The 24,558-nt window shown below is 39.5% G+C and overlaps 1 protein-coding gene across 4 annotated transcripts in view; it reads left to right on the top strand.

Annotated features, from left to right (window-relative positions):
- tead3a (TEA domain family member 3 a) overlaps positions 1–24,558 on the top strand; it is a 47,682-nt gene that overhangs the window by 12,893 nt on the left and 10,231 nt on the right. For all 4 annotated transcript variants that reach the window (XM_062053847.1, XM_062053848.1, XM_062053849.1 and 1 more), the window contains exon 2: positions 9,001–9,255. In XM_062053847.1, coding sequence (XP_061909831.1) covers positions 9,249–9,255 — 7 coding nt within the window. In that variant the 5' untranslated portion in view covers positions 9,001–9,248. The remainder of the gene's footprint in view (positions 1–9,000; positions 9,256–24,558) is intronic.

Here is a 24,558-nt window from a genome sequence, read left to right on the forward strand (position 1 = left end):
GTTTTTTGACACCATTTGTGATGTGGACGCGCATGCAGTCGTAGATCAACAGGAACGGCGCTGCGTGAAAAAAGTCACCCGGTGTCTTCGCGTAAACGTCTATCAACCACTCGCTCATTTTTTCTTCATCCATCCATCCCTTCGAGTTAGCTTTTATGATGACGCCGGCTGGAAAGTTCTCTTTTGGCAAGGTCTTCCTTTTGAATATCACCGTGGGTGGAAGTTTCTGGCCGTTAGCATGGCAAGCTAGAACCACAGTAGGACGACTTCTCATTCCCTGTGGTGCGAATATTCACCGTACGTGCTCCCGTTGTATCCACAGTGCGGTTCACATGAATATCAAAAGTCAGTGGAACCTTGTACGCGTATCTCTTAGTAGGAGACATTTTGTGGTCTTTACAGAAATACACAAATGAAATGAAACGTAATATCCGCGCGCTTCTTCTTCTACGGGGGCGGGTGCTCACCTTGGCGGTTGCTTACAGTAGAAGAAGAAGCGCTTCCTCTTCTATGGGGGCGGTTGCTTACCGTAGAAGAAGAAGCGCTTCCTCTTTTACGGGGAAAAAAGATGGCGGCTGTTTACCGTAGTTGCGAGACCTAAACTTTATGAAAATAAATATGAATATTAATCCATATATAAGGCGCACCGGGTTATTAGCCGCACTGTCTGCTTTTGAGAAAAATTGTGGTTTTTAGGTGCGGCTTATGGTGCGGAAAATACGGTAAGTCCCCAACAAGCAGCAAGTGCTGCTGTGAGCCTCTACCGTCCCAGACCACTCACAGTCGGTCACACTAGACTCACGTAACACCCCCAGCTGGCGCTTAAGGCTGAGCAATTTGGCTGAATACTGTATCATGATACAAATGTTTTATATCGGTCCATAGTGATAATTGATATTTCTCATGACCTGTCGAAAATAAGGACTGGTAGAAAAATATTTTAAATGTAAATATTTGAATTTAAAATGTTACCTTCCTCTGATTATAGCCCCGTCAGTCATCAAGGCAGAAAGGAACTATCAACGCTCGGCTTGGCCAATAACACATTTTGCTTGATGATATATTGACCTACAAATTATTGCCAATAAACGATATTATTGCAATTATTATTTTGAGACCAAATTAACATCTGACAAAACGATAATACATAATAATAATGTAAGTACACCATTTGAAATGCAATAAACTTGTAACAGAGTATCATTAATGGTTTATGTACATGAAGTACCAACGCTGCTGCTAAGAGTGACCGCTCTGCCTCTTCCAGCCGTAACAACGCGTGTATATGGTGATAACCAATGCTGTAAAAGTTACCGACTTAAGTTTTCATTATATTGTTCAGTTAATTGACTTATCAAATATTGGCCCAGGTCTAGTCAATGCAACCATGGAAAACGACCAATGTAAACAAAATTCTAATATCACATTGAACACCTAACAATAACCTCTTAAATTTAAGGTGCAGAAATAAGGAATATGTAAGAAATGTGTAATAAAGTGTAACAAAATAGTGAAAAGTGTGAAAATAAACGGAGACCCTAAGAATAACTATTTTCTGCAGGTTCAGGAAGGTACGTCTGTGCTTTAAAGGTTTAGCGCGGCTAAGGTGGTGTAGTGTAGTATCATTTTGGCCATAGTCGTGCATTCTCTGTCTCTGTTTGCCTCTCAATGAATATTTCAGTAGATGACAAGAACATCCAGATGTACAATTGTCTGCTAAATTAAACTTTATTTAGAGAAGTAAGAATGGAATGGACATAGCAGTTTAGACAACACCATAAAAACATGTAATTCATGAATTAAAAATTAATCACTGCATTAGCTATTAGTCGACATAAATTGTGACGTCATCAATCGTGTTTTTCCGGGTGGAAGCGGGTCCTTGCTGCAACTCGCATGTAAACATGTAAGGGGTGAGAACATTTCCTTTTATTCTTGTTAAAACATGAATACCTTGCTCATTTTGCAAAGCAGACTTTGTTTTTATAGCAGTACATCTGTGATACGCGAGCATTTAATGTGGTGGCATAATGTCGCACATCTGGATGTAGGATGCGGTCTCAGCCTCGGTAAGAGTGTTAGCTTGGCTTGTGCCTTGCTAGCGAGCTAACAAGTGTGAGAAAAAGTTGTGTTAAAAATATATGTAACTATCATTTATTTTTATTTTTTTTTATTTTTTTTATTTTTTTTTTGTAACTATCATTTTAGCCAAAGTCCATCCATCCATCCATTTCCTACCGCGTATTACCTTTGGGGTCGCGGGGGGCGCTGGAGCCTATCTCAGCTACAATCGGGCGGAAGGCGGGGTACACATTTTAGCCAAAGTCAGCCAGCTAATTTTGTCTACATCAATTCAAGTACTTTTTAAAGCAGCGTCAATTTGCAATGCCGTAAAAAAGACCCAATAACAAACGCGAACCCCGCACATTCACACGCACACGGACACAAACACACACACTCACACAAACACACACACACGGAGATATCATACGATTAAACATACAATCTATTAAATAGCGAATATTTTAAGAATCATTCAAAGATAGAGCTGCATGAAGTAGCTGGGGAGAGAGAAGTCTGGGTTTCTGTGCTTCGGCTGCTGCTCCCGCGACCAGACTTCGGATAAGCGGAAGAAAATGGATGGGTGGATGAGTTAATCAATAGTCAATATACCAGTGTGCAGCTTTTTAAACGTATCATCACGAAATGCTTTTCTTTTAGAGGAAGTTAGATTTTGTGTTTTCTTGTTTTTCTTTGCTGCCATTTCAAGTTTTTTTTAATACATAAATGCTCCAGCACCCCCGAGATCCCGAAAGGGACAAGCGGTAGAAAATGGATGGATGGATAAAACAGGTTGTTTTCTTTTAGTGCTTTGCCTTTCCTTTTTTTTTTTTTTAAATGGAAACATTTTATTTTTGTAACAGCTGAATTAGCAGCACAGTTACAGTAGAAATACATATTTATGAATGAATTTGTCATCTTTGTTGTTCGTAAGCACATGCCTAAAATAACTTAAGCTGCATTTAAAATACAATGGAAAAATTTGATTGATTATCTGACTAGATATTCATTGACTAATCAACTATCAAAGTAATTATTAGTTGCAGCCTTACACTGCATAGTGGAAGGTTTGTTTTGAAACACTCTCTCCCCACCTATTGAGGATCACTATAGCCACAAAGACCAAAGCAGATGTAATTTAGTTCTTGTCCGCTTGGGAACACTTTTTTTTTTTTTTTTTTGCAGGTTGAGAAACCGAACTCTTCGGGGAACAGCTAGGGCTGGGCGATATGACCTTTTTGAAATATCTCAATATTTTTAGGCCATGTCACGATAGACTATATATATCTTGATATTTTGCCTTAGCCTTGAATGAACACTTGATGCATATAATCACACCTGTATGATGATTCTATGTGTCTACATTAAAACATTCTTGTTCATACTGCATTAATATATGCTCATTTTAAACTTTCATGCAGAGAGGGAAATCACAACTAAGTCAATTGACCGAAACTGTATTTATTAAACAATTAAGCAGTGGCACAAACATTCATGTCATTTCAAAACAGAAAGTGCAAGATTGTCAGAGACGTTTTAAAACAAGGTATGAGTGCACTTTTGTGCATGATGTCACTAAGATGACATATAAAAAAAGAATACTAAATTAAAGTGCACTTTTTGTACAGAACGCCACTACAATAGTTTAAAACAAATAAAGTGCACCTTTGTGCATGATGTCACACAAGATATTTCAATAACTGTCAAATAAAAATGAGCTGCATAATAGGAAATCAAATAGTGTACGTCCTTCGCTATGTGGTAGGTTCCTGCGGACGTCATCTCCTTCTGTTGTTGACTATTTTTTTCATACGGTGTTGATGTGGAAATGGTTGCCTCAGCATTTTGTTGGTGTGTCACCGAACGGAGATGTTGACATGCAGAGTTTCAAGCACTCCTCATTCTCTAGCGGGTGACTTTTCAAATGATGCTACATATTAACAGTAATGCTACTTTTTGTAGCAAAGCTTTTGCCCCACACTTGACAAATTACGGTTGTCTGTTCGACATATTCCCGCTTGAAGCCAAACCACCGCTAGACGATGGACCCCCTGCTGTTTTTCTCGGGAATTAATTATTCTTCCTTCATTTGTTACCAGATTCACACCTTCTTTCTCTCGTATTACCACTCGCACCACAGCTAACGTTACCCATGCCGCTACTTCTCTGCTCCGCGAGAGCGTATATGTATGTGACGTATGTAAGAAGGTGTGCTTGTTTTATGTCTCTGTGAGAAGAAGAGACAACAAAGAGTGAGAAGAGCCTGTAGTGTAATTTCCGCAGCTAAAAGCAACTGCGTGAGAACGTATACTCGAATATCACGATAGTCATTTTCTATATCGCACCGAGACAAACCCGCGATATACCGAGTATATCGATATACCGCCCAGCCCTAGGAACAGCATCACTGCGCTAGTGCCACCTGAAGTCCTGAAGTATCCACAAACTCAGATTACATTATCACCATTATAATTTGGTATACTTGTTTAGGGTCAGTTTTGATCCATTAGGTTAAATACCCAAATGAGAAATTACGAGAGAAGGAATTTAATATGTTCAAATTTGTTCAAATTGATTCTGTTTTAGCCGTTCCATCCAATATGGAGCCCTAGAAGAAACAGCATCTTTCCAGTTTAAGACCTGTTGCGCAACAACTTTTAAGTCTTACATATCCCTCCCCCTGTATATCACAATGTTCTTTAAGACTTTGCTCTCTCCTGACTATGTCGCTCCTGGTCTGCCTGATCTCTATGGCAACAACACAGTCCTGTCGGCAGTGATTGAAAATAGGAAAGCCCTGTGCTTGTGTCCAATAAGCCTGCACCACAGCAGGGGAAGCTGGGCGACCACACTGATCCGCTGAGACCTGACTGTGGTGGGGACCATGTTAGCCGCGCTCTGGAAAACATTACACACCAGCCAATGTTAATGTTGTAGATGTCTGCTAGTTTTTGAGCAGACTTGGAGCATCCTCAACAATAACAGAAGAATGTGTAATTTCCTCATGTGACCCATGCAGACGATGGATCAGGTTATTTATTTTTAAGTTAATGTGAACTAAATGTTGGCTTTGCTGGATTTGCCGCTGTTCACAGAGCAAAGATAGTAATATGTTAATCTGATTACACAAGTTGTTTTTGACACCATCATGTCACGTACTGTACATAGCATCTTGCTCAGTTCACCATAGGGTTGAAATGGTTCACAAAATGTTATCACAGTTTGTGGTCATTGTTTTCGGTTAGGTTCTGTGTACATTGCTGGTTTTTTAACACCCCATAATACCATATATCCCAATATTTCACAATTACCATTTTTTTATTTGATCGATTATGTAATGTGTAGTTACATACGGCCCTATGTTTTCTAAGTTAATGTAGTCGCGGACGAAATTCTCGAATTGGCCAATAGAAACGGAATTGACTGTTAAATGCAGAGTATCACAGAAATTGACATTAATGTGACTGAAATGCTGTCATCATGAGCGGAAAGAACGTTTGTCTGGGGAAATCATGTTTCCATAACTGCTCCTTCATCGAAACAGTCAACCTCCCCTCCTGAACTAAACAATGTCAAAACAGCCACTTGAAACACTGGCTAAGTATTTGAACAAAGTACAAAGTTAATGCTAGCCAGTAGGGTTGCACAAAATAAATGATATAAATTTGGCTGGCAATAAAAGTTGTAATACTTTTAATACTCGTTATGTGATTGGTCAGTTTTTGAAGAGGAGGCTCCCCGACCACAGGAGAGCAGATATCATGTTTGAAATGCACAAATTATTGTATGAAATAAAACAAGAGTGCTTAAACATTTGCATGAAAACAGATATTGTGTAATTTATATCTTGGAACGCTCTAAAAATAATTACTGAATGTGTCGTTTTTCAGCTTAGTGTGTTGTTGTTGTTGTTGCATCCACAAGAAGTCACAAAGTATGACACTCTTTTTAACCTTTATTGCCAAACATCAATAACACATGACCATACACATTAACATCAGCACGCTGTAACAATAGTTATTTAACAGTTTTTTTATTCTCAATTACATGATAACTTTCTCTTGTCCCATGTCCCGAACGGCCGAATAGCATTGCAAATAACGTTCTCTGCCGCAATTCGTTCAGAAGTTGCACAGGTCATATTCACAAACATATATTAACAAACGTTGGACATCATCTTGACAGCTAGGACGTTTGGCCGAATGGATAAAACATATGCCTTTTCACCCAGATAAAGCTGGTTCAAATCAAAGAGGGACCAACTGCACAAATATTTTTTTGGGATAATTTTACGTCTTTGAGTCATATAGTTTAATGCCAACTGTTGCAACAAACATGTATTATTTCTATAGTCATAGTACATTTCAGTATAGTTTTCGATCTTCAATGTTAACGCGATTTCAACATTGAAATTATTTCTACTATTAAAGTATTTCTATAGTCAAACCATTTCACAGTCCAACTGTTTCTATCTTTCTTTCTATATTCCACTGGCATTTCAACCAGCATTTTTCAATATTCTAACCATTCCTAAGATTTTTTAATTGTAAAAAAAATATGTTTTTATATCCCCAAAATTAGCTGAAAACGTTGTACTGTTGCAGTAAATAATTATTGGTAATTCGTAGGGGTGTAACGGTACGTGTATTTGTATTGAACCATTTCGGTACGGGGGTTCCGGTTCGGTTCGGAGGTGTACCGAACGAGTACACATGCTAGCAGCGACCGGGCTAGGACAACATGTAAAAGCCAGAGCTGGAAGACCCTCCTGCCTCGTTAAGATCTCCCGTTTGGGAACACTTTGGCTGCACGATACAACAATAGAGGACGGAGGTTTGCCGACATTGTTCAGCAGCTGCTTCTGAAAACACGTCAAACATGTGTTGCACCTTTCCTGCTTCCGGCTCCCAGACCGTAGTCGAGGAGCGCAGGGGAGACACTCCTCGAGGGCCGATGTATTCTCGGGGTCAACACCCTTCACTCTAACCGGCAGTGGGTCTCCACATCTCCGGACTCCAGGGTAAATAACGAGTCCGGCCATTAGTTGCAAATCGTGGCTTTATTGAGGTCTTGCACACAGCCAATCCAACAAAACACTAGCCACTCACGCTACCGCTCCCTCACCTCGCTCCCGCACGCACTCACCTCACATGCTGTCACATATTAAAGGGCCACACACACACACATACGCTACTCTCATAACACATGCTAACCCATTTGAAGCGTCACCACCGCATTCAAGCAGCCTCTCATCAGCGAGCCAGGCAGGGCTAAAGCAATAACAAACGTTTTTATAGCAGCAGATATAAGTCCATATTGCATTAAAAACTAGGTTTTGACCCACTTATATGGTGGAAGAACAATCAGCCCATGTATCCTTTTACTGCCAGGTTAGCCAGGCTGAGGGGGAAAAGAAAAGTTAATCTGAGGCTGAGTTGACTTGAAACTGTTTAATGTTGCACTTTTTATATGTAGAAGAAACGTGTTGTCATTTTATTTAATCTGAGCAACAACTTGAGGCAGTTTAATGTTGATTAACTTGGACACCGACTTAAACAAGTTGACAAACTTATTGGGGTGTTACCATTTAGTGGTCAATTGTACGGAATATGTACTGTACTGTGCAATCTACTAATACAAGTCTCAATCAAAAAAAGCACTTTATATGTAGAAAAGTTTTGTTAAGAAACCATTCTGAGCCTTATCTTATTTAGTTTTTATTTTATATATGTTGACCACATTAACCCTGGCAATGGACCCTGTGTGTGTATATGTATGTTATGCCATTGTTTACAAATTTGGTAAATAAATAACCAAAAAATTTATATTTTGTTGTTTTCTTACTGTACCGAAAATGAACCGAACCGTGACCTCTAAACCGAGGTACTTACCGAACCGACATTTTTGTGTACCGTTACACCCCTAGTAATTCTGTGTCATTTTCAACGGCTAAATTGCTCCCTTTAACATTCAAAGTTGGACCTTACCATGACAGCTAGGCAGTCTGGCTGAGAGGATCACACCCATCCCTATAACCCTAGTAATGTGGGATCAAATCCCAGATAGGACCAAAAGAACAAATCTTTTTTGGCAATTAATTTTAATTTGAACTATTAGGACATACATTTATCATTTCTATATTCATAGTACGTTTCATTATAGTGTCTGATCTTTAAGATTCAAACCATTTCACAGTAAACCGTTTCTACCATTCATTCTGCATTTCAGTTGAGCTTCAGCTTATCAGTTTTCAAACTATTCCTACTAATATGTTCCATATTAAACATTTTGATATTTTTCCGGGTTTGATTTATACCTCACATTGATTTCTGTTTCCATAGCAGCGCACATCTGACTTCTGGCAGCAAATGTTTGTTCCTACTTTCGGAATCAAACACAAGTGTGTTTTCTAATCATGGCAGACTCGGTAATAGACAACGAAGATGACTATTTTTGGACAAATGAGGATTCACAACCTTACACTTTTGAAACAAAATCTACTGCTGCTTATAGACGCCAGCAAGGAAGAGTGAGACGTTGGAGCGGACGGAAGCCGGGAGAGTGAGGCGAAAGCGATTTTGACGCTATAAATATGGAACTTGGAACCAAGCTATTTTGACATAAATGCCGTCACTAGCTTTTACGGCTAATACCGTAGCATGGCAATGTGTTAATACGCTAGAAAAAGAGTTCCTGAGTGTGCGCTCGGAACTACACGTGCTGCAAACTGGGTACTAAAGACATAGTCCGAACAACACACGCTTTCCAAACAGTGTTAGGTTCAACTGAACGGTTCTAAATGTTTTTTAGAAACCGTTCCCATCCTAGTTCGCAATGTCTTAATTGATGTTTAAACTTAATTTCACCTGGAGTTAATAATAATGGTTTGTGTTTTGACACCTTACATCTGGGTCTGTATATCTCTCCTGTGTATTCAAGGTGTGGCTGGAGCCGTCATCATTGCGTCGGAGTGGAGTTGCCGTGGCAGCCCTGATGGGGCACAGGAGGAAGGTGATGGTGGCGGGGGTGTCGCAGATGGAGACGGACTTGCCGATGGGGCAGATCGGGGATTGGACGGCGACCCCGAAGGGGTTTGGAGTCCAGACATTGAGCAGAGCTTTCAGGAAGCTCTGGCCATCTACCCTCCCTGCGGCAGGAGGAAGATCATACTCTCAGATGAGGGAAAGATGTATGGTGAGGAAGAACACTTTACTCTCGACCAGGACTGTCCAAAAGATAGCTTTGAGGTTACCAGTAGCCTGTCACCTCTATTAAATGTAATTACAAATTACCACAAAATAGCATAAAGAGTAGGATGTTAATCTTACAATAAGTCACAATTTAATTAGATTCAGATTCTTGGGGTGACAATTTGATTTAGAATAAGTTCTTGAATCTAACAGATTCTTGCAATATAATACAGTAGTAACTCAACTTACGAGCACATTGTGTTCCACTACAGAGCTCATAACTTAAAACACTTGTGATGCCAATCCGCGTCGCCTATTGAAATACATTGAAATCAATTTAATCCATGCTTGGTCCTCCCAAAACATCACAATTTTAACTTGTAACACATCTTCAAAAAAAAAAACTATAAATAACAAATACTGTTTGAAATCCATTACAATAGCATGTAAAATGTAATAATATTGTTTAGCACAGGGGTCGGCAACCTTTACCACTCAAAGAGCCATTGTGACAAGTTTCACAAATTAAAGAAAACAATGAGAGACACAAAATTCTTTTGAAAATTTAAAATGAAATAACACTGCATACAAAGCTTTTTTTTGCTTTGTCCTATGTTTTAACCAGGGGTCTCAGACACACGCCCAGCCCGCACCTTAATATGAGAATGTAATGTTAGTGCGGCCCGAGAGTTTTAAATGAATGGCGCTTGATAGCGTCATACTTGCCAACCCTCCCAATTTTTACGGGAGACTCCCGAATTTCAGGGCGTGATGGTACTGTCTTTAGCGCCCTCTACAACCTGCTCAAGCAGCGTACCTGCTCGGCCACATGTTGAATGCAGCTTCTGCTTGCACAAGTAAGTGACAGCAAGGCATACTTGGTCAACAGCCACACAGCTTACACTGACGGTAGCCGTATAAAACAACTTTAACACTGTTACGTTACAAATATACGCCACACTGTGAACCCACACCAAAAAAGAATGACAAACACATTTCTGGAGAACATCCGCACCGTAACACAACATAAACACAACAGAACAAATACCCAGAATCCCATGCAGCCCTAACTCTTCCGGTCTACATTATACATCCCCGCTACCACCAAACCCCGCCCACCTCAACCGAGCACAGGGGGGGGGGGTTGGTGGTAGCGGGGGTGGTTTGGTGGTAGCGGGGATGTATAATGTAGACCGGAAGAGTTAGGGCTGCATGGGATTCTGGGTAGTTGTTCTGTTGTGTTTATGTTGTGTTACGGTGCGGATGTTCTCCAGAAATGTGTTTGTCATTCTTTTTTGGTGTGGGTTCACAGTGTGGCGTATATTTGTAACGTAACAGTGTTAAAGTTGTTTTATACGTCCACCGTCAGTGTATGCTGTGTGGCTGTTGACCAAGTATGCCTTGCTGTCACTTACTTGTGCAGTTAATTTTACTGTTAAATAAACACGCTCAAGTGTTGAGAGCGATGCATAGAGACCTCTTTCTCCCTCTTTAAAGCGAGAGACTAAGAAAACAAACACACGCAGAGACAGCAATTTATCGATGCCCGCAAATTATTTCGACTTCATTTTCATTTATTGTTTGATTAATTGATTGGTCGCCATTAAAACTTTTCCAAGGAGAGAGTGGTGTTTGTTTTTAGGGTACTTGCTGCCTCCACTGCAGCATACACAAACTTGCTGTTTCTGTAAACACTTTTTATCGGCCAGGAAGCAAAGGATGCAAGGCTTGACAATTCTGATTGGCGAACATGTCTGTCACTTGAATGCCAGTGACGGCGGAGAAAAAAAACAACCTCTGCCTCTTGCAGTTATTTATCGGACTAATTAAAACCTTGATGTCGATTTGATCTAATGCTCAACCGTCCGAATTTTTAACAAATTGAAAACATGTCAAACACAGCATCTGCTTCTCAGTATATTCATGGATAAATGTTTGTCGTTTGGATGTTTGTGGCTGCATGACACTAAGGCTGTGTGGTGTGATGTGGACTGACAATGCTGAGGCTGGGCTGGCTCATCCGGGTAGGCTGCTAACCCTTATGGCATATTTTTAATGGTTGTTTCTCTGCTTTAAGGAATTGTCAGGTGAATTATATTTATCTAGCATGTTTTAACTAATGACTTTACATAGTGAAACTCATTATCTACATATTTAAGCTACATTTAAATCAGTGTGAGTGGCACTGAGAGCAGGTGGGTAAATTAAATTGTTGACAGTCATATGAATAAAACACAAATAGCTCAGCTCGCCTTTCATTTTGTCAAAGTATGGTGGCACTAAGGTTGTGCGATCGAGACGATCTATAAATGATGACGATGGACCTTTTAAAGCTATCATATCGTTATCATGCATGTTCGTGACACATTTTAGCTGTGTCCTGCAAATTTGACAGTGACAAGCGAACTGATGCGTCCTCAATGCAATGTATTGTCCTCGCTACCGGCCAATGTCCCTCCGCAGTGCAAAAACTGATAAATCAGCAATCCTCGCCTCCATGGTGGCAAATAAATTAAGTTCCTAGCAAGTATCATCACTCGAGGAATAGGAATTGCTAAACATGACACACTACACATAGGGCTGGGCGATATATTGAGTTAGTAAGATACAGTACATCGATATATTTTTAAACAACATATGAATTAAGACAATATTGTAATATCGATATAATTTATTTCACGTTAAAATGACCAAACTCCGCTTATTTGTTGTGTTCCTTGCGCTGTTTTAGGCTGTTGGAACCGTTAAAAATTCAAAAAGGGCGAAATTGTGCAAGATTCAATTTGATATTGTCATGATCCGTGGCTCGGATCATGCTTTATTTAGTCATGTTCTGTTAGTTTTGGACTCCCTTAGTTCCTGTTTTGTGCACCTCTGGATTTGTTTTGGTTACCATGGGTACTAACTGGGTTCAGCTGCCTCTGGTTAGTGGTTGGCACGCTCACCTGCTGTCGAGCACTAATCAGAGAGCTATTTATTCACCTTTCTCGCCACGCTCAGTCTGGCTTCGTTGTTTGCTGTATGCAACAGGCACGTAGGATTTTTTCTGCTTTCTATGTTTCTTGATTCCTGTGCTAAGTTTGTACCTTAGCTTCACGTGCGATCGGCACACAGCTCTTTGGTTTGCTTCCTGGTTTTTTTTGTATGGTATGATTTATGAGGAATAAATCATGTTCCCACCTGCACGCTTTGTCCTGAGTGGTCCGTCTGCATCCTGAGAGAACGAACCTCGCAGTAAGATGCGACCCCAACGTGACAGATATACTTTTAACGTTTAGTATTTCCCATTTAAGTTTTATCTTGATATTTGTATTTTATCTTGTTTCGGAGTTCCTGAAACACATTTTTGTTTTGAGCTTTTTGTAAACCACCAGCTCGGCGAGTCTAACTAAAAGAAAGCAAAAAGAGTTAAGCTTTTACCAAAGTCAGCAATCATAAATGAAGCTTTCAGCACATACACAATGTTGAGAGCTATAGTTATATTTAGATAAAGCTGCGGAATATTTGTAAACAGCCTGAAATAACAAAGGCAACAAACATCAGTAGACGTGAAGTTAAATCATGAAATGCAACCTTATCCAAGCTAAAACGATGCATGATTTATCTGGGAGAGTCTTGATACCAATTTCCTTGACCGAGCCACACACAATTTAATTGTAGACTTCCATGCTTTTCTAAGTTTTCATCGGTTTTGTCGTGTAGAATGTCAAGAACACCAGATAATTTGAGATGTCTGGAAGCGCAACCGACAGATAATCCTCGGGATCACTTGACAAACCTTTTTTTGATGACGTATTGGGAAAGATTTCATTGCATAGTTGGATTTTTTTTGCTCGTATCTACTTTTAGTGGTAAGATTTAAGCATCTTGCGTACTCCGATAGTTTGCAGCACAGTAGCTATATCGGTTCGTTTACTTCCATTCAAAAATTACGTGACGGAATACAACCTAAATCCAAATCTAGTATTGCCAGAAACTACTGTAAAGTAATGAAACAACAGAAGAGTAAGTTATAAAAATGGGACCCATTTCCTCCCTGCTTGGCACTCAGCATCAAGGGTTGGAATTGGGGGTTAAATCACCAAAAATTATTCCCGGGCGCGGCCACCGCTGCTGCCCACTGCTCCCCTCACCTCCCAGGGGGTGATCAAGGGTGATGGGTCAAATGCAGAGAATAATTTCGCCACACCTAGTGTGTGTGTGTGAGACAATCATTGGTACTTTAACTTAACTTCAGTCAGCAGCCAAATGAGGAGTCTTTGTAACCCGTTTTGAAATGTTTTTATATTATTTAAACGCCAAATATGTTGTTCAGGGTTTCCCTCAGCTTATCAATATACTTGTGGTGGTGGGGGCATGGCTGGGGGCATGGTCAATCTGACAACATCGTACCATTTGCACAATTGGTGATAACGCATATATTTTCTTTCAAAAAGCTAAAAAAATATATTGTGTATACATTAAAAGAACAAATTGTTTTATTAGTAATCATTATTCACACAGTTTTTTCTTTATCGTTTTGCTATATTTTTCTTTAGTTTTTTTAATGTAAAAAAGGCTGTATACCAATGGTGGCTGCTTGTCTTTCAAGAAGGGCAAGCTCATTTTCACCTACTTTTAAAACACAAGTACAGTAGAGTCCTCCATATTAACACTGAACAACATAATAAAGCTTGAAAAATGCTCTGGCAGTGTTTTATAATTCAAGACTGCTGATTTGCTCATTTTGCTGTCAATCAAAAAGAGATTTAGCCTTGGACAGGTCATCCTAACATCTTGCGGAAGCCCAGTGTCCAGGCTAGCCTACTTCTCATTCACTTCCAGAGACGCTCGGCGTCCGTGGGCATGTCCAACCTGAGAATGTATCCAATGATTGTCTAGTTTGTCTGCTCTTCAGTGGAACAGCCCGTTCTATGCTCCCAATGAATGAGAATACATTTGCATCAGCTGTTGTGAAAGTAGCTGACTCTTAAAAAAAACAAAAAACATATTTGACCACTTTAAAAAATAAAAAATAAATACATACATACATATATATATATATATATATATGTATATATATATATATATATATATATATATATATATATATATATATATATATATATGTATATATATATATATATAAATGATAAATGGGTTATACTTGTATAGCGCTTTTCTACCTTCAAGGTACTCAAAGCGCTTTGACAGTATTTCCACATTCACCCATTCACACACACATTCACACACTGATGGAGAGAGCTGCCATGCAAGGCGCTACCAGCAGCCATCAGGAGCAAGGGTGAGTGTCTTGCCCAAGGACACAACGGACGTGACTAGGATGGTAGAAGGTGGGGATTGAACCCCAGTAACCAGCAACCCTCCGATTGCTGGCACGGCCACTCTACCAACTTCGCCACGCCGTCCCTATATATATATATATATATATATATATATATATATATATATATATATATATATATATATATATATATATATATATATATATATATATATATATATATATATATATATATATATACACACACAGTCCTGGTCAAAAGTTTACACACTTGTAAAGAACATAATATCATGGCTGTCTTGAGTTTCCAATAATTTTTACATCTATAATTTTTTTGTGATTGAGCACATACTTGTTGGTCACAAAAAAACATTCATGAAGTTTGGTTCTTTTATGAATTTATTATGAGTCTACTGAAATCTGCTGGGTCAAAAGTATACATACAGCAACGTTAATATTTGGTTACATGTCCCTTGGCAAGTTTCACTGCATTTAGGCGCTTTTGGTAGCCATCCACAAACTTCTGGCAAGCTTCTCGTTGAATTTTTTACCACTCCTCTTGCCAAAATTGGTGCAGTTCAGCTAAATGTGTTGGTTTTCTGACATGGACTTGTTTCTTCAGCATTGTCCACACGTTTAAGTCAGGACTTTGGGAAGGCCAAACTAAAACCTTCATTCTAGCCTGATTTAGCCATTCCTTTACCACTTTTGACGTGTGTTTGGGGTCATTGTCCTGTTGGAACACCCAACTGCGCCCAAGACCCAACCTCTGGGCTCATGATTTTAGGTTGTCATGAAGAAGGGGGGTTACCCACATATGCTGCCCTCTCCAAGGTTTCTCATAGTCATTCACGACAACGTCCCACTGGGGTGAGTTTTCCTTGCACTTATGTGGGCTTTGTTCTGAGGATGTCGTTGTGGCTTGTGCAGCCCTTTGAGACACTTGTGATGTAGGGCTACATAAATAAACATTGATTGATTGATTGATTGAAGAATTTGGAGGTAATCCTCCTTTTTCATTGTCCCATTTACTCTCTGTAAAGCACCAGTTCCATTGGCAGCAAAACAGGCCCAGAGCATAACACTACCACCACCATGATTGACGGTAGGGATGGTGTTCCTGGGATTAAAGGCCTCACCTTTTCTCCTCCAAACATATTGCTGGGTATTGTGGCCAAACAGCTCAATTTTTGTTTCATCTGACCACAGAACTTTCCTCCAGAAGGTCTTATCTTTGTCCATATGATGTCAGATGAAACAAAAATTGAGCTGTTTGGCCACAATACCCAGCAATATGTTTGGAGGAGAAAAGGAAACAGAGGTCTTTTGATCTGTGGTCGGGATTTACATGCAGTATATATCTTCAGCCAAAATCGGACTCATCTAGTTGAAAAACTCATGATACTATGTCCCTATTCAAGAAAGTGTAAACACTTTTTGAGGAACACATAAACCCTTTTCCCTGACTATTTTGCTACCCTCTCTCTTCATACAGGGCAGCACGGTGTTAAAGGGGTTAGTACATGTGCCTCACAATACGAAGGTCCTTGGTTCGATCCCGGGCTCGGTACCTTTCTGTGTGGAGTTTGCATGTTCTCCCCGTGACTGTGTGGGTTCCCTCCGGGTACTCCGGCTTCCTCCCACCTCAAAAGACATGCACCTGGGGATAAGTTGATTGGCAACACAATATTGGCCCTAGTGAATGAATGTGAGTGTGAATGTTGTCTGTCTATCTGTGTTGGCCCTGCGATGAGGTGGCGACTTGTCTAGGGTGTACCCCGCCTTCCGCCCGTGTGCAGCTGGGATAGGCTCCAGCAGCTCTCTGCGACCCCGGAGGGACAAGCTGTAGTAAATGGATGGATGGATGGATGGACTCTCTTTATACAATATAGATTAATTTCTTACATTTGGGAAGGATAAAGACAAAATATATACTTGTGGAATTGGGATAATAGATCTAAGTGACCATGCACCAATTTACTCATTAGTTCATTTAAATCTGCGGGCAAAAAATAATACATGAAAACTAAATTCAAGTTTGTTGAATGACCTGTCCTTTTGAAGCACAAATGAATCTGAAATTAGTCCCTTCTTAGAGTTCAATTATACCAGAGAGGTCTCATCTCCTATGTTATGGGACACTTTGAAGGTCAAGGGTTCGCCTCAAAACTTTACAGCTGGCCAAACAAAAGGTAGGATGGGGCTTACCTTACTCCAGACATTATTATTTTGCAGCACAGATGCTGGTGCAACCCGTCATATGTTGCTAAATGGAAAAATATTGAAGAAAAAATGCCCTCCTTCCCCAAACAAGCAATCTTGGCTGATAAGAACCTACAAACCCACATAAATAACATTGATAACCTCGGGTGAAATGGACCTTTTAAAGTGTGGAAAATTATCATAAAGCAATACAAACTCGAGAATACTATTACAGTTCTTACATGGTGTGCCTCTGATTAAGAGTTTACACCTAGTATTATGTTGATATGAAGGTGTAAAATGTAACAAAGATAAGCATATGTTTGATTAGTTCGTAAATGGTGTGCCTCTGATTCAGAGTTTACATCTAGTATTATGTTGATATGAAGGTGTAAAATGTAACAAAGATAAGCGTATGTTTGATTGAACTGTTTACAAAAGCTTATAATTCAGAAACTATTGATAGAACTGTTTTCATTGTATGTATTTTCAGAGTGGTAAATTATTGTTTTTGATTACCATAAGTTTCGGACTATAATCCTCAATTTTTTTCCTAAACTTTGAACCCTGCGGCTTAAACTTTTTGATTATGTTTTCATTATCGTGAGAAGCCATATTTGAAATTGAAATTGAAATTTGAATAATTGTCCAGCCATAATGTGCTGACTTGGTTTACGGCATACGTCACTCCCCTTTTCCCATTTCATTAAAAAGACAGAAGTCGATACAAACACCTGCGTGCCGCCAGAAAACAAAGAGAAGAAGAAGAACAATTACTGCTATCTTGGCCGAAGCTCCAAAACAACCAAAGAAACAAATAGTTTTGTCTGAGAAGACAAAAAAAGAATAACGGTGCTTACCTGGATAAAAGGACATTCAGGATAAACATTGCCCCAGTTTTCACTTGCTGGCGTGAGCTCAAAGACGAGGAGTTTCAGACCATAGCTTCCTTGGCTGTGTTCCTGCTGGACTAGTAAGTGACTTTCGATGCTCAATTCAAAATAATAATGCTAATGTTAGCTATCGGAAATTGGTGTGGTAGCAAAAAATAGCCAACAGCGTGATAGATTCACTCTTGGTAGTAGAATTATGTTTGTAGCGCAATTCAGGATCATTTCTTAATAGTGTCTGCTATTTAACATCAGCATAGCCACTGGACATGTAATATTTGTGCCAATATTACAGCAGGCATCATGTTAGTATGACGCTATATGCTAGGGCTGTGAATCTTTGGGTGTCCCACGATTCGATTCAATATCAATTCTTGGGGTCAAGATTCGATTCAAAATCTTTTTTTTTTTTCAATTCAACACGATTCTCGATTCAAAAACAATTTTTTCCCGATTCAAAACAATTCTCTATTCATTCAATACATAGGATTTCAGCAGGATTTACCCCAGTCTGCTGACATGCAAGCAGAGTAGTAGATTTTTGTAAAACGCTTTTATAATTGTAAAGGACAATTTTTTATCAACTGATTGCAATAATGTAAATTTGTTTTAACTATTAAATGAACCAAAAATATTACTTATTTTATCTTTGTGAAAATATTGGACACAGTGTGTTGTCAAGCTTATGAGATGTAATGCAAGTGTAAGCCACTGTGACACTATTGTTCTTTTTTTTTTTTTTTTTTTATAAATTTCTAATGATAATGTCAATGAGGGATTTTTAATCACTGCTGTGTTGAAATTGTAACTAATACTGATACTGTTGTTGATAATATTCATTTTTGTTTCACTACTTTTGGTTTGTTCTGTGTCGTGTTTGTGTCTCCTCTCAATTGCTCTGTTTATTGCAGTTCTGAGTGTTGCTGGGTCAGGTTTGGTTTTGGAATTGGATTGCATTGCACCTGGGGATAGGTTGATTGGCAACACTAAATTGGCCCTAGTGTGTGAATGTTGTCTGTCTATCTGTGTTGGCCCTGCAATGAGGTGGCGACTTGTCCAGGGTGTACCCCGCCTTCCGCCCGATTGTAGCTGAGATAGGCTCCAGCGACCCTGAAGGGAATAAGCGGTAGAAAATGGATGGATGGATGTTATGGTATTGCTGTGTATTGTTTTGTTGGATTGATTAATTTAAAAAAATAAAAATAAATTAAAAAATAATAGTAGAAATAAAAATCGATTTTTTAAAAATGAGAACCGATTCTGAATCGCACAACGTGAGAATCGCGATTCGAATTCGAAACTATTTTTTCCCACACCCCTACTATATGCGCTAGTCATCATGGGAAATGTGGTCTTTTCCTGGCTGCCAAAATCAACCAAAACTGAAAGTTCTTAAGTGGGGCTTTAACCATTTAGCTTTAGCAGAAATGCTAACAGTCCCTTTCACAGACAATATTTTGTTGTGCTTTCCTTTACCATTGCTTAAGTTCTGGTTGTTGTTACATGAAAACACTTGATATGAAGCACACTGCACATTTTGCAAGAAAACACTTATTTGGCAAATCTGATAAATGACTGTTATGTTTGCTAATATTTTTTTCAATTAGTTTACAATTGAGATGCTTCTGGTGTATTTAGTTAGTTTAACCATTTTATTTTCCAATGTGAAAGAGCAGTGAATTAATGTATATATGATCGTACCATTCATTCTGGCCCTCTGATTTTCTTTTGTCTTTGTACTTTAATGTCTGTGTAGATGTGAAATGGTCTTTAATTATATTCATTATGGTCTTCAAAAGTCTTAAAGTCTTAAATTTGACTTGTTGAAACCTGCAGAGACCCTTTCCTCAGTAAATTCAACAAAACGTGACCATGGAGTCATTGAGTCTGTTTATCTGATTGAAGAGCTAGCTTCCGCAACGAGTGGGTCCGTCACGATGACTTCTGTTTTGTTTAATCAGCCATTTTACTGCCGTGTTAAAGGTACTGTTTGGAAACAAGGTATGTAAATAAACAATTACGTATTTTTTCTGTGTACATAACTACACGACGTATATGGAATCATTTTTTTCCCCTCAAATTTAGTGGGTGCGGCTTATATACCGGTGCGCTCTGTAGTCCTGAAAGTATGGTACTTTTAAAGGTCTAAATATGTGAATTAAAAAACCAATCTCATATTCAAATGTTCTCTAATTTCTTAAATGAATGCGTGAATATATCTGGTACATTGTGAAATATAACCAAAATTACCTCCTTCCAAATTACCACAAAGGCCACACACTAGTTTGCCAAGTAAGCCCTGGGACTAGGGTTGATGCAATTATACAATTATTTTATTAGATTTCATGGCCTTTTTGACTTCATTTGAACAGATTCAGTAGATGACAAGGTGTCATCGACAGAAAACTGTTTCATTCTCTGTCCATTATTCCACTAATAGTGCACATTGGCAAAGATACAGTATGTTGCTTCCGTAATATTGTATTAATGTATTAACTACTGCAGTAGTATGAATATAACCGTCAACCTAGTTGACTTAAGGTTGAAGTTCAGTTAAGTACAGTTTGGGGAAAAATATAATATACTTTTTAAACCTGCACGTCGTCAAGATGTGACTTTTTTTTCGTTTATCTGGGCTCTTCTTCCATAAAGTTAGGCTTTCTAATATTTTTGCTGTAACTTACTAAAAACTTTGGCTGGAACCAAACATTCTTAAAAATGTTTGTTCACTGGAGGTTGATATACTTTTCTGTGCCAAACTATTTCACGTGTTTGTTTTAACATTGTGGCAATCCCTTTGTGTTGATGTGCCCCCCTCTGTTTATAAAAAAAAAGGGCAGTTCTAGTAGTAAGCATCTACAATTTGAAAAATGAGACATTGTTTTGACATACTGTACAGTATTTGCATTTATATTTGTTTTGGCTAGAGCACCTTTCAAACATCTCTACCTGGCTCGGATTTTGTCTACAATACTAAAAGATAATTCATGCATTAATAATGCAGACACTGTTGTCATCAGGGCACAAGGGGCAATCTTTTTTTGTTGTTTTCCAAAGACTGACTAATCTTGTTTTCTTATTTAACTATTTTTTGGAAAAACATTGAATTAATACGTTCCAAAGCCAGGACGTGAAGCCAAATGATAGAGCAATCCCCCTCAGAAAATACCCTCACTTCGAAGTGTCCCTCACAGTGGTAGACTTTGGGAGTCAAATATGTGGGCTCTTTTGGGAATTAGAGGATACTTTTGTGTGTCTGAGTCAGCCTACTTTGTCACATTTGGGGGTTCTGGTAAACCATCACAGCTGATGTGAGTCAGCAACCTACCATTTTTCCCGGTGATGACGATGATGATGATAGCAGCCCGTGTGTGTTGGCCTGGGTTAGATCACCTTCATCAATCTCCTCCTTGGTTCTTGCAGCAGTGAGAAGGGACTTGCTTGGCAGTTATGGTTTGAGACAAGCAGCTGCTTGGGTGTGGTTGGGATCAGAGTGGAAGGCTGTGAAAAAAATAGCTGACCAGGCAGTTTATCCTAACCACATTTTGGAAGCCTATTAACTATGATAACCTCCACTCTGTTTTTTTCTCTGGAGCTGTGCCAGCGACAATGACAGACTTTGATTTAAATTTAAGGGAGTCTATAAAAGTTATGCATAAGCCTAAAGCTAATCCCCCTAATGTTCCAGGCTATTTTTACTGTGATGTCATATCCAGTCAGTGCTTCATTTGTGTTGTCATTTTTGTTGTGTGTGTGTGTGTGTGTGTGTGTGTGTGTGTGTGTGTGTGTGTGTGTGTGTGTGTGTGTGTGTGTGTGTGTGTGTGTGTGTGTGTGTGTGTGTGTGTGTGTGTGTGTGTGTGTGTGTGTGTGTGTGTGTGTGTGTGTGTGTGTGTGTGTGTGTGTGTGTGTGCATATATATATATATATCCATTTTCTACCGCTTGTCCCTTTTGGGGTTGCAGGGGCTGCTGGAGCCTATCTCAGCTGCATTCGAGCGGAAGGCGGGGTTATAGTCGTGGTCAAAAGTTTACATGCACTTGTAAAGGACATAATTACATGGCTGTCTTGAGTTTCCAATAATTTCTACAACTCTTTATTTTTTGTGATAGAGTGATTGGAGCGCATACTTGTTGGTCACAAAAAACATTCATGAAGTGAAGTGAAGTGAATTATATTTATATAGCGCTTTTCTCTAGTGACTCAAAGCGCTTTACATAGTGAAACTCAATATCTAAGTTACATTTAAACCAGTGTGGGTGGCACTGGGAGCAGGTGGGTAAAGTGTCTTGCCCAAGGACACAACGGCAGTGACTAGGATGGCAGAAGCGGGGATCGAACCTGGAACCCTCAAGTTGCTGGCACGGTCGCTCTATCAACCGAGCTATACCGTCCCTGAAGTTTGGTTCCTTTATGAATTTATTATGGGTCTACTGAAAATGTGACCATATCTGCTGGGTCAAAAGTATACATACAGCAATGTTAATATTTGGTTACATGTCCCTTGGCAAGTTTCACTGCAATAAGGGGCTTTTGGTAGCCATCCACAAGTTTCTGGCAAGCTTATGGTTGAATTTTTGACCACTCCTCTTGACAAAATTGGTGCAGTTCAGCTAAATGTATTGGTTTTCTGACATGGACTTGTTCCTTCAGCATTGTCCACACGTTTAAGTCAGGACTTTGGGAAAGCCATTATAAAACCTTAATTCTAGCCTGATTTAGCCATTCCTTTACCACTTTTGACATGTGTTTGGGGCCATTGTCCTGTTGGAACACCCAACTGCGCCCAAGACCCAACCTCTGGGCTGATGATATTAGGTTGTCCTGAAGAATTTGGAGGTAATCCTCCTTTTTCATTGTCCCATTTACTCTCTGTAAAGCACCAGTTCCATTGACAGCAAAACCGGCCCAGAGCATAATACTACCACCACCATGCTTGACGGTAGGGATGGTGTTTCTGGGATTAAAGGCCTCACCTTTTCTCCTCCAAACATATTGCTGGTTATTGTGGCCAAACAGCTCAATTTTTGTTTCATCTGAGCACAGAACTTTCCTCCAGAAGGTCTTATCTTTGTCCATGTGATGTCCCTTTGCCTTAATCACTGCCTCGATGCACTGTGGCATTGAGGCAATCAGCCTGTGGCATTGGCTGGGAGTTAAGGAAGCCCAGATTTCCTTGATGCTTGCTGTCAGCTATTCTTTGTTTTGGGTCTGGTGCCCTCATTTTCTTACCCCATACCTCATAGATTCTTAATGGGGTTTAGGTCCGGCAAGTTGGCTGGCCAGTCAAGCACTGTGATGGAATGGGCATCAAACCAGGTTTTAGTACTTCTGGCGGTATGGGCAGGGGCCAGGTCCTGCTGGAAGAAGACATTTGCATCTCCATACAGATCCTCAGCAGAAGTAATCATAAAGTCCTCTAAAACATTCTGGTAGACTGATGCGGTGACCTTGGATTTAAGAAAGCAGGGTTTACCAACACCTGCGCTGCACGTTGCACCCCAAATCATGACTGACTTTAGATATTTCACACTGGACCTCAAGCAGCTTGGGTTCTGTTCCTCACCCGTCTTCCTCCAAACCCTTGGAACTTGATTCCCGAATGAAAGGCACACTTTACTTTCATCGGAAAAGAGGACCTTGGACCACTGGCCAACAGTCCTTCATCTCCTTGGCCCAGTTGAGACGCTTACTACATTGGCTCAGGCTCAGATGCGGTTTGACCCATGGAACCTGACAGTTGTAGCCTATCTCCCGGATGCGTCTGAATGTGGTGTTTTTAGAAGCTGTGACTCTAGCCTCATTCCACTCTTTTTGGATCTCTGCCAGATTCATGAATCTTCTCTGTTTGATAATCCCCAGAAGCCCACAGTCAGCTCTTCTGCTGGTGCATCTTCTCCTGCCACTTTTTGCCCTTCCACTAGACTTTCCATTGATATGCTTGGACACAGCACTCTGTGAACAGCCAGCCTCCTTAGTGTTGCGTTGACCAGCTCTTCCTCCGGGGAATTCAAATTGCTAGTCTCTCCCAGATTCTTTTATGGCACATAAGCTGATGTTTATATTCAATCACCAGGCAGTAGTTGGTATTTTGTAGTTAGCTATGAACTTTTGTGGCTTACCCATCCTATGGAGCAGTGGTTCTCAAATGGGCGTACGCGTACCCCTGGGGGTACTTGAAGGTATGCCAAGGGGTACGTGAGATTTTTTTCAAATATTCTAAAAACAGCAACAATTCAAAAATCCTTTATAAATATATTTATTGAATAATACTTCAACAAAATATGAATGTAAGTTCATAAACTGAACATCAAATCAAGTAGGCTATTCCATTCATTACCATAAACCCAGAGTTTTCCCCTTGCCATGATGGTTTGACCCTCACTAAAATGTCTGTCAAAAAGAACTGTGAAAAGAATTGCAACAATGCAATATTCAATGTTGACAGCTAGATTTTTTTTGGACATGTTCCATAAATATTGATGTTAAAGATTTTTTTTTTTTGTGAAGAAATGTTTAGAATTAAGTTCATGAATCCAGATGGATCTCTATTACAATCCCCAAAGAGGGCACTTTAAGTTGATGATTACTTCTATGTGTAGAAATCTTTATTTATAATTGAATCACTTGTTTATTTTTTAACAAGTTTTTAGTTATTTGCATATCTTTTTTTCCAAATAGTTCAAGAAAGACCACTACAAATGAGCAATATTTTGCACTGTTATACAATTTAATAAATCAGAAACTGATGACAAAGTGCTGTATTTTACTTCTTTATCTCTTTTTTTCAACCAAAAATGCTTAGCTCTGATTAGGGGGTACTTGAATTAAAAAAATGTTCACAGGGGGTACATCACTGAAAAAAGGTTGAGAACCACTGCTATGGAGGGTATCAATGATGGTCTGCAGTCTTCCGCATATTGATCCTAACTGA

The sequence above is a fragment of the Entelurus aequoreus genome, linkage group LG07 (assembly GCF_033978785.1).
Source record: "Entelurus aequoreus isolate RoL-2023_Sb linkage group LG07, RoL_Eaeq_v1.1, whole genome shotgun sequence".
In the NCBI taxonomy this organism is placed as follows: domain Eukaryota; kingdom Metazoa; phylum Chordata; class Actinopteri; order Syngnathiformes; family Syngnathidae; genus Entelurus; species Entelurus aequoreus.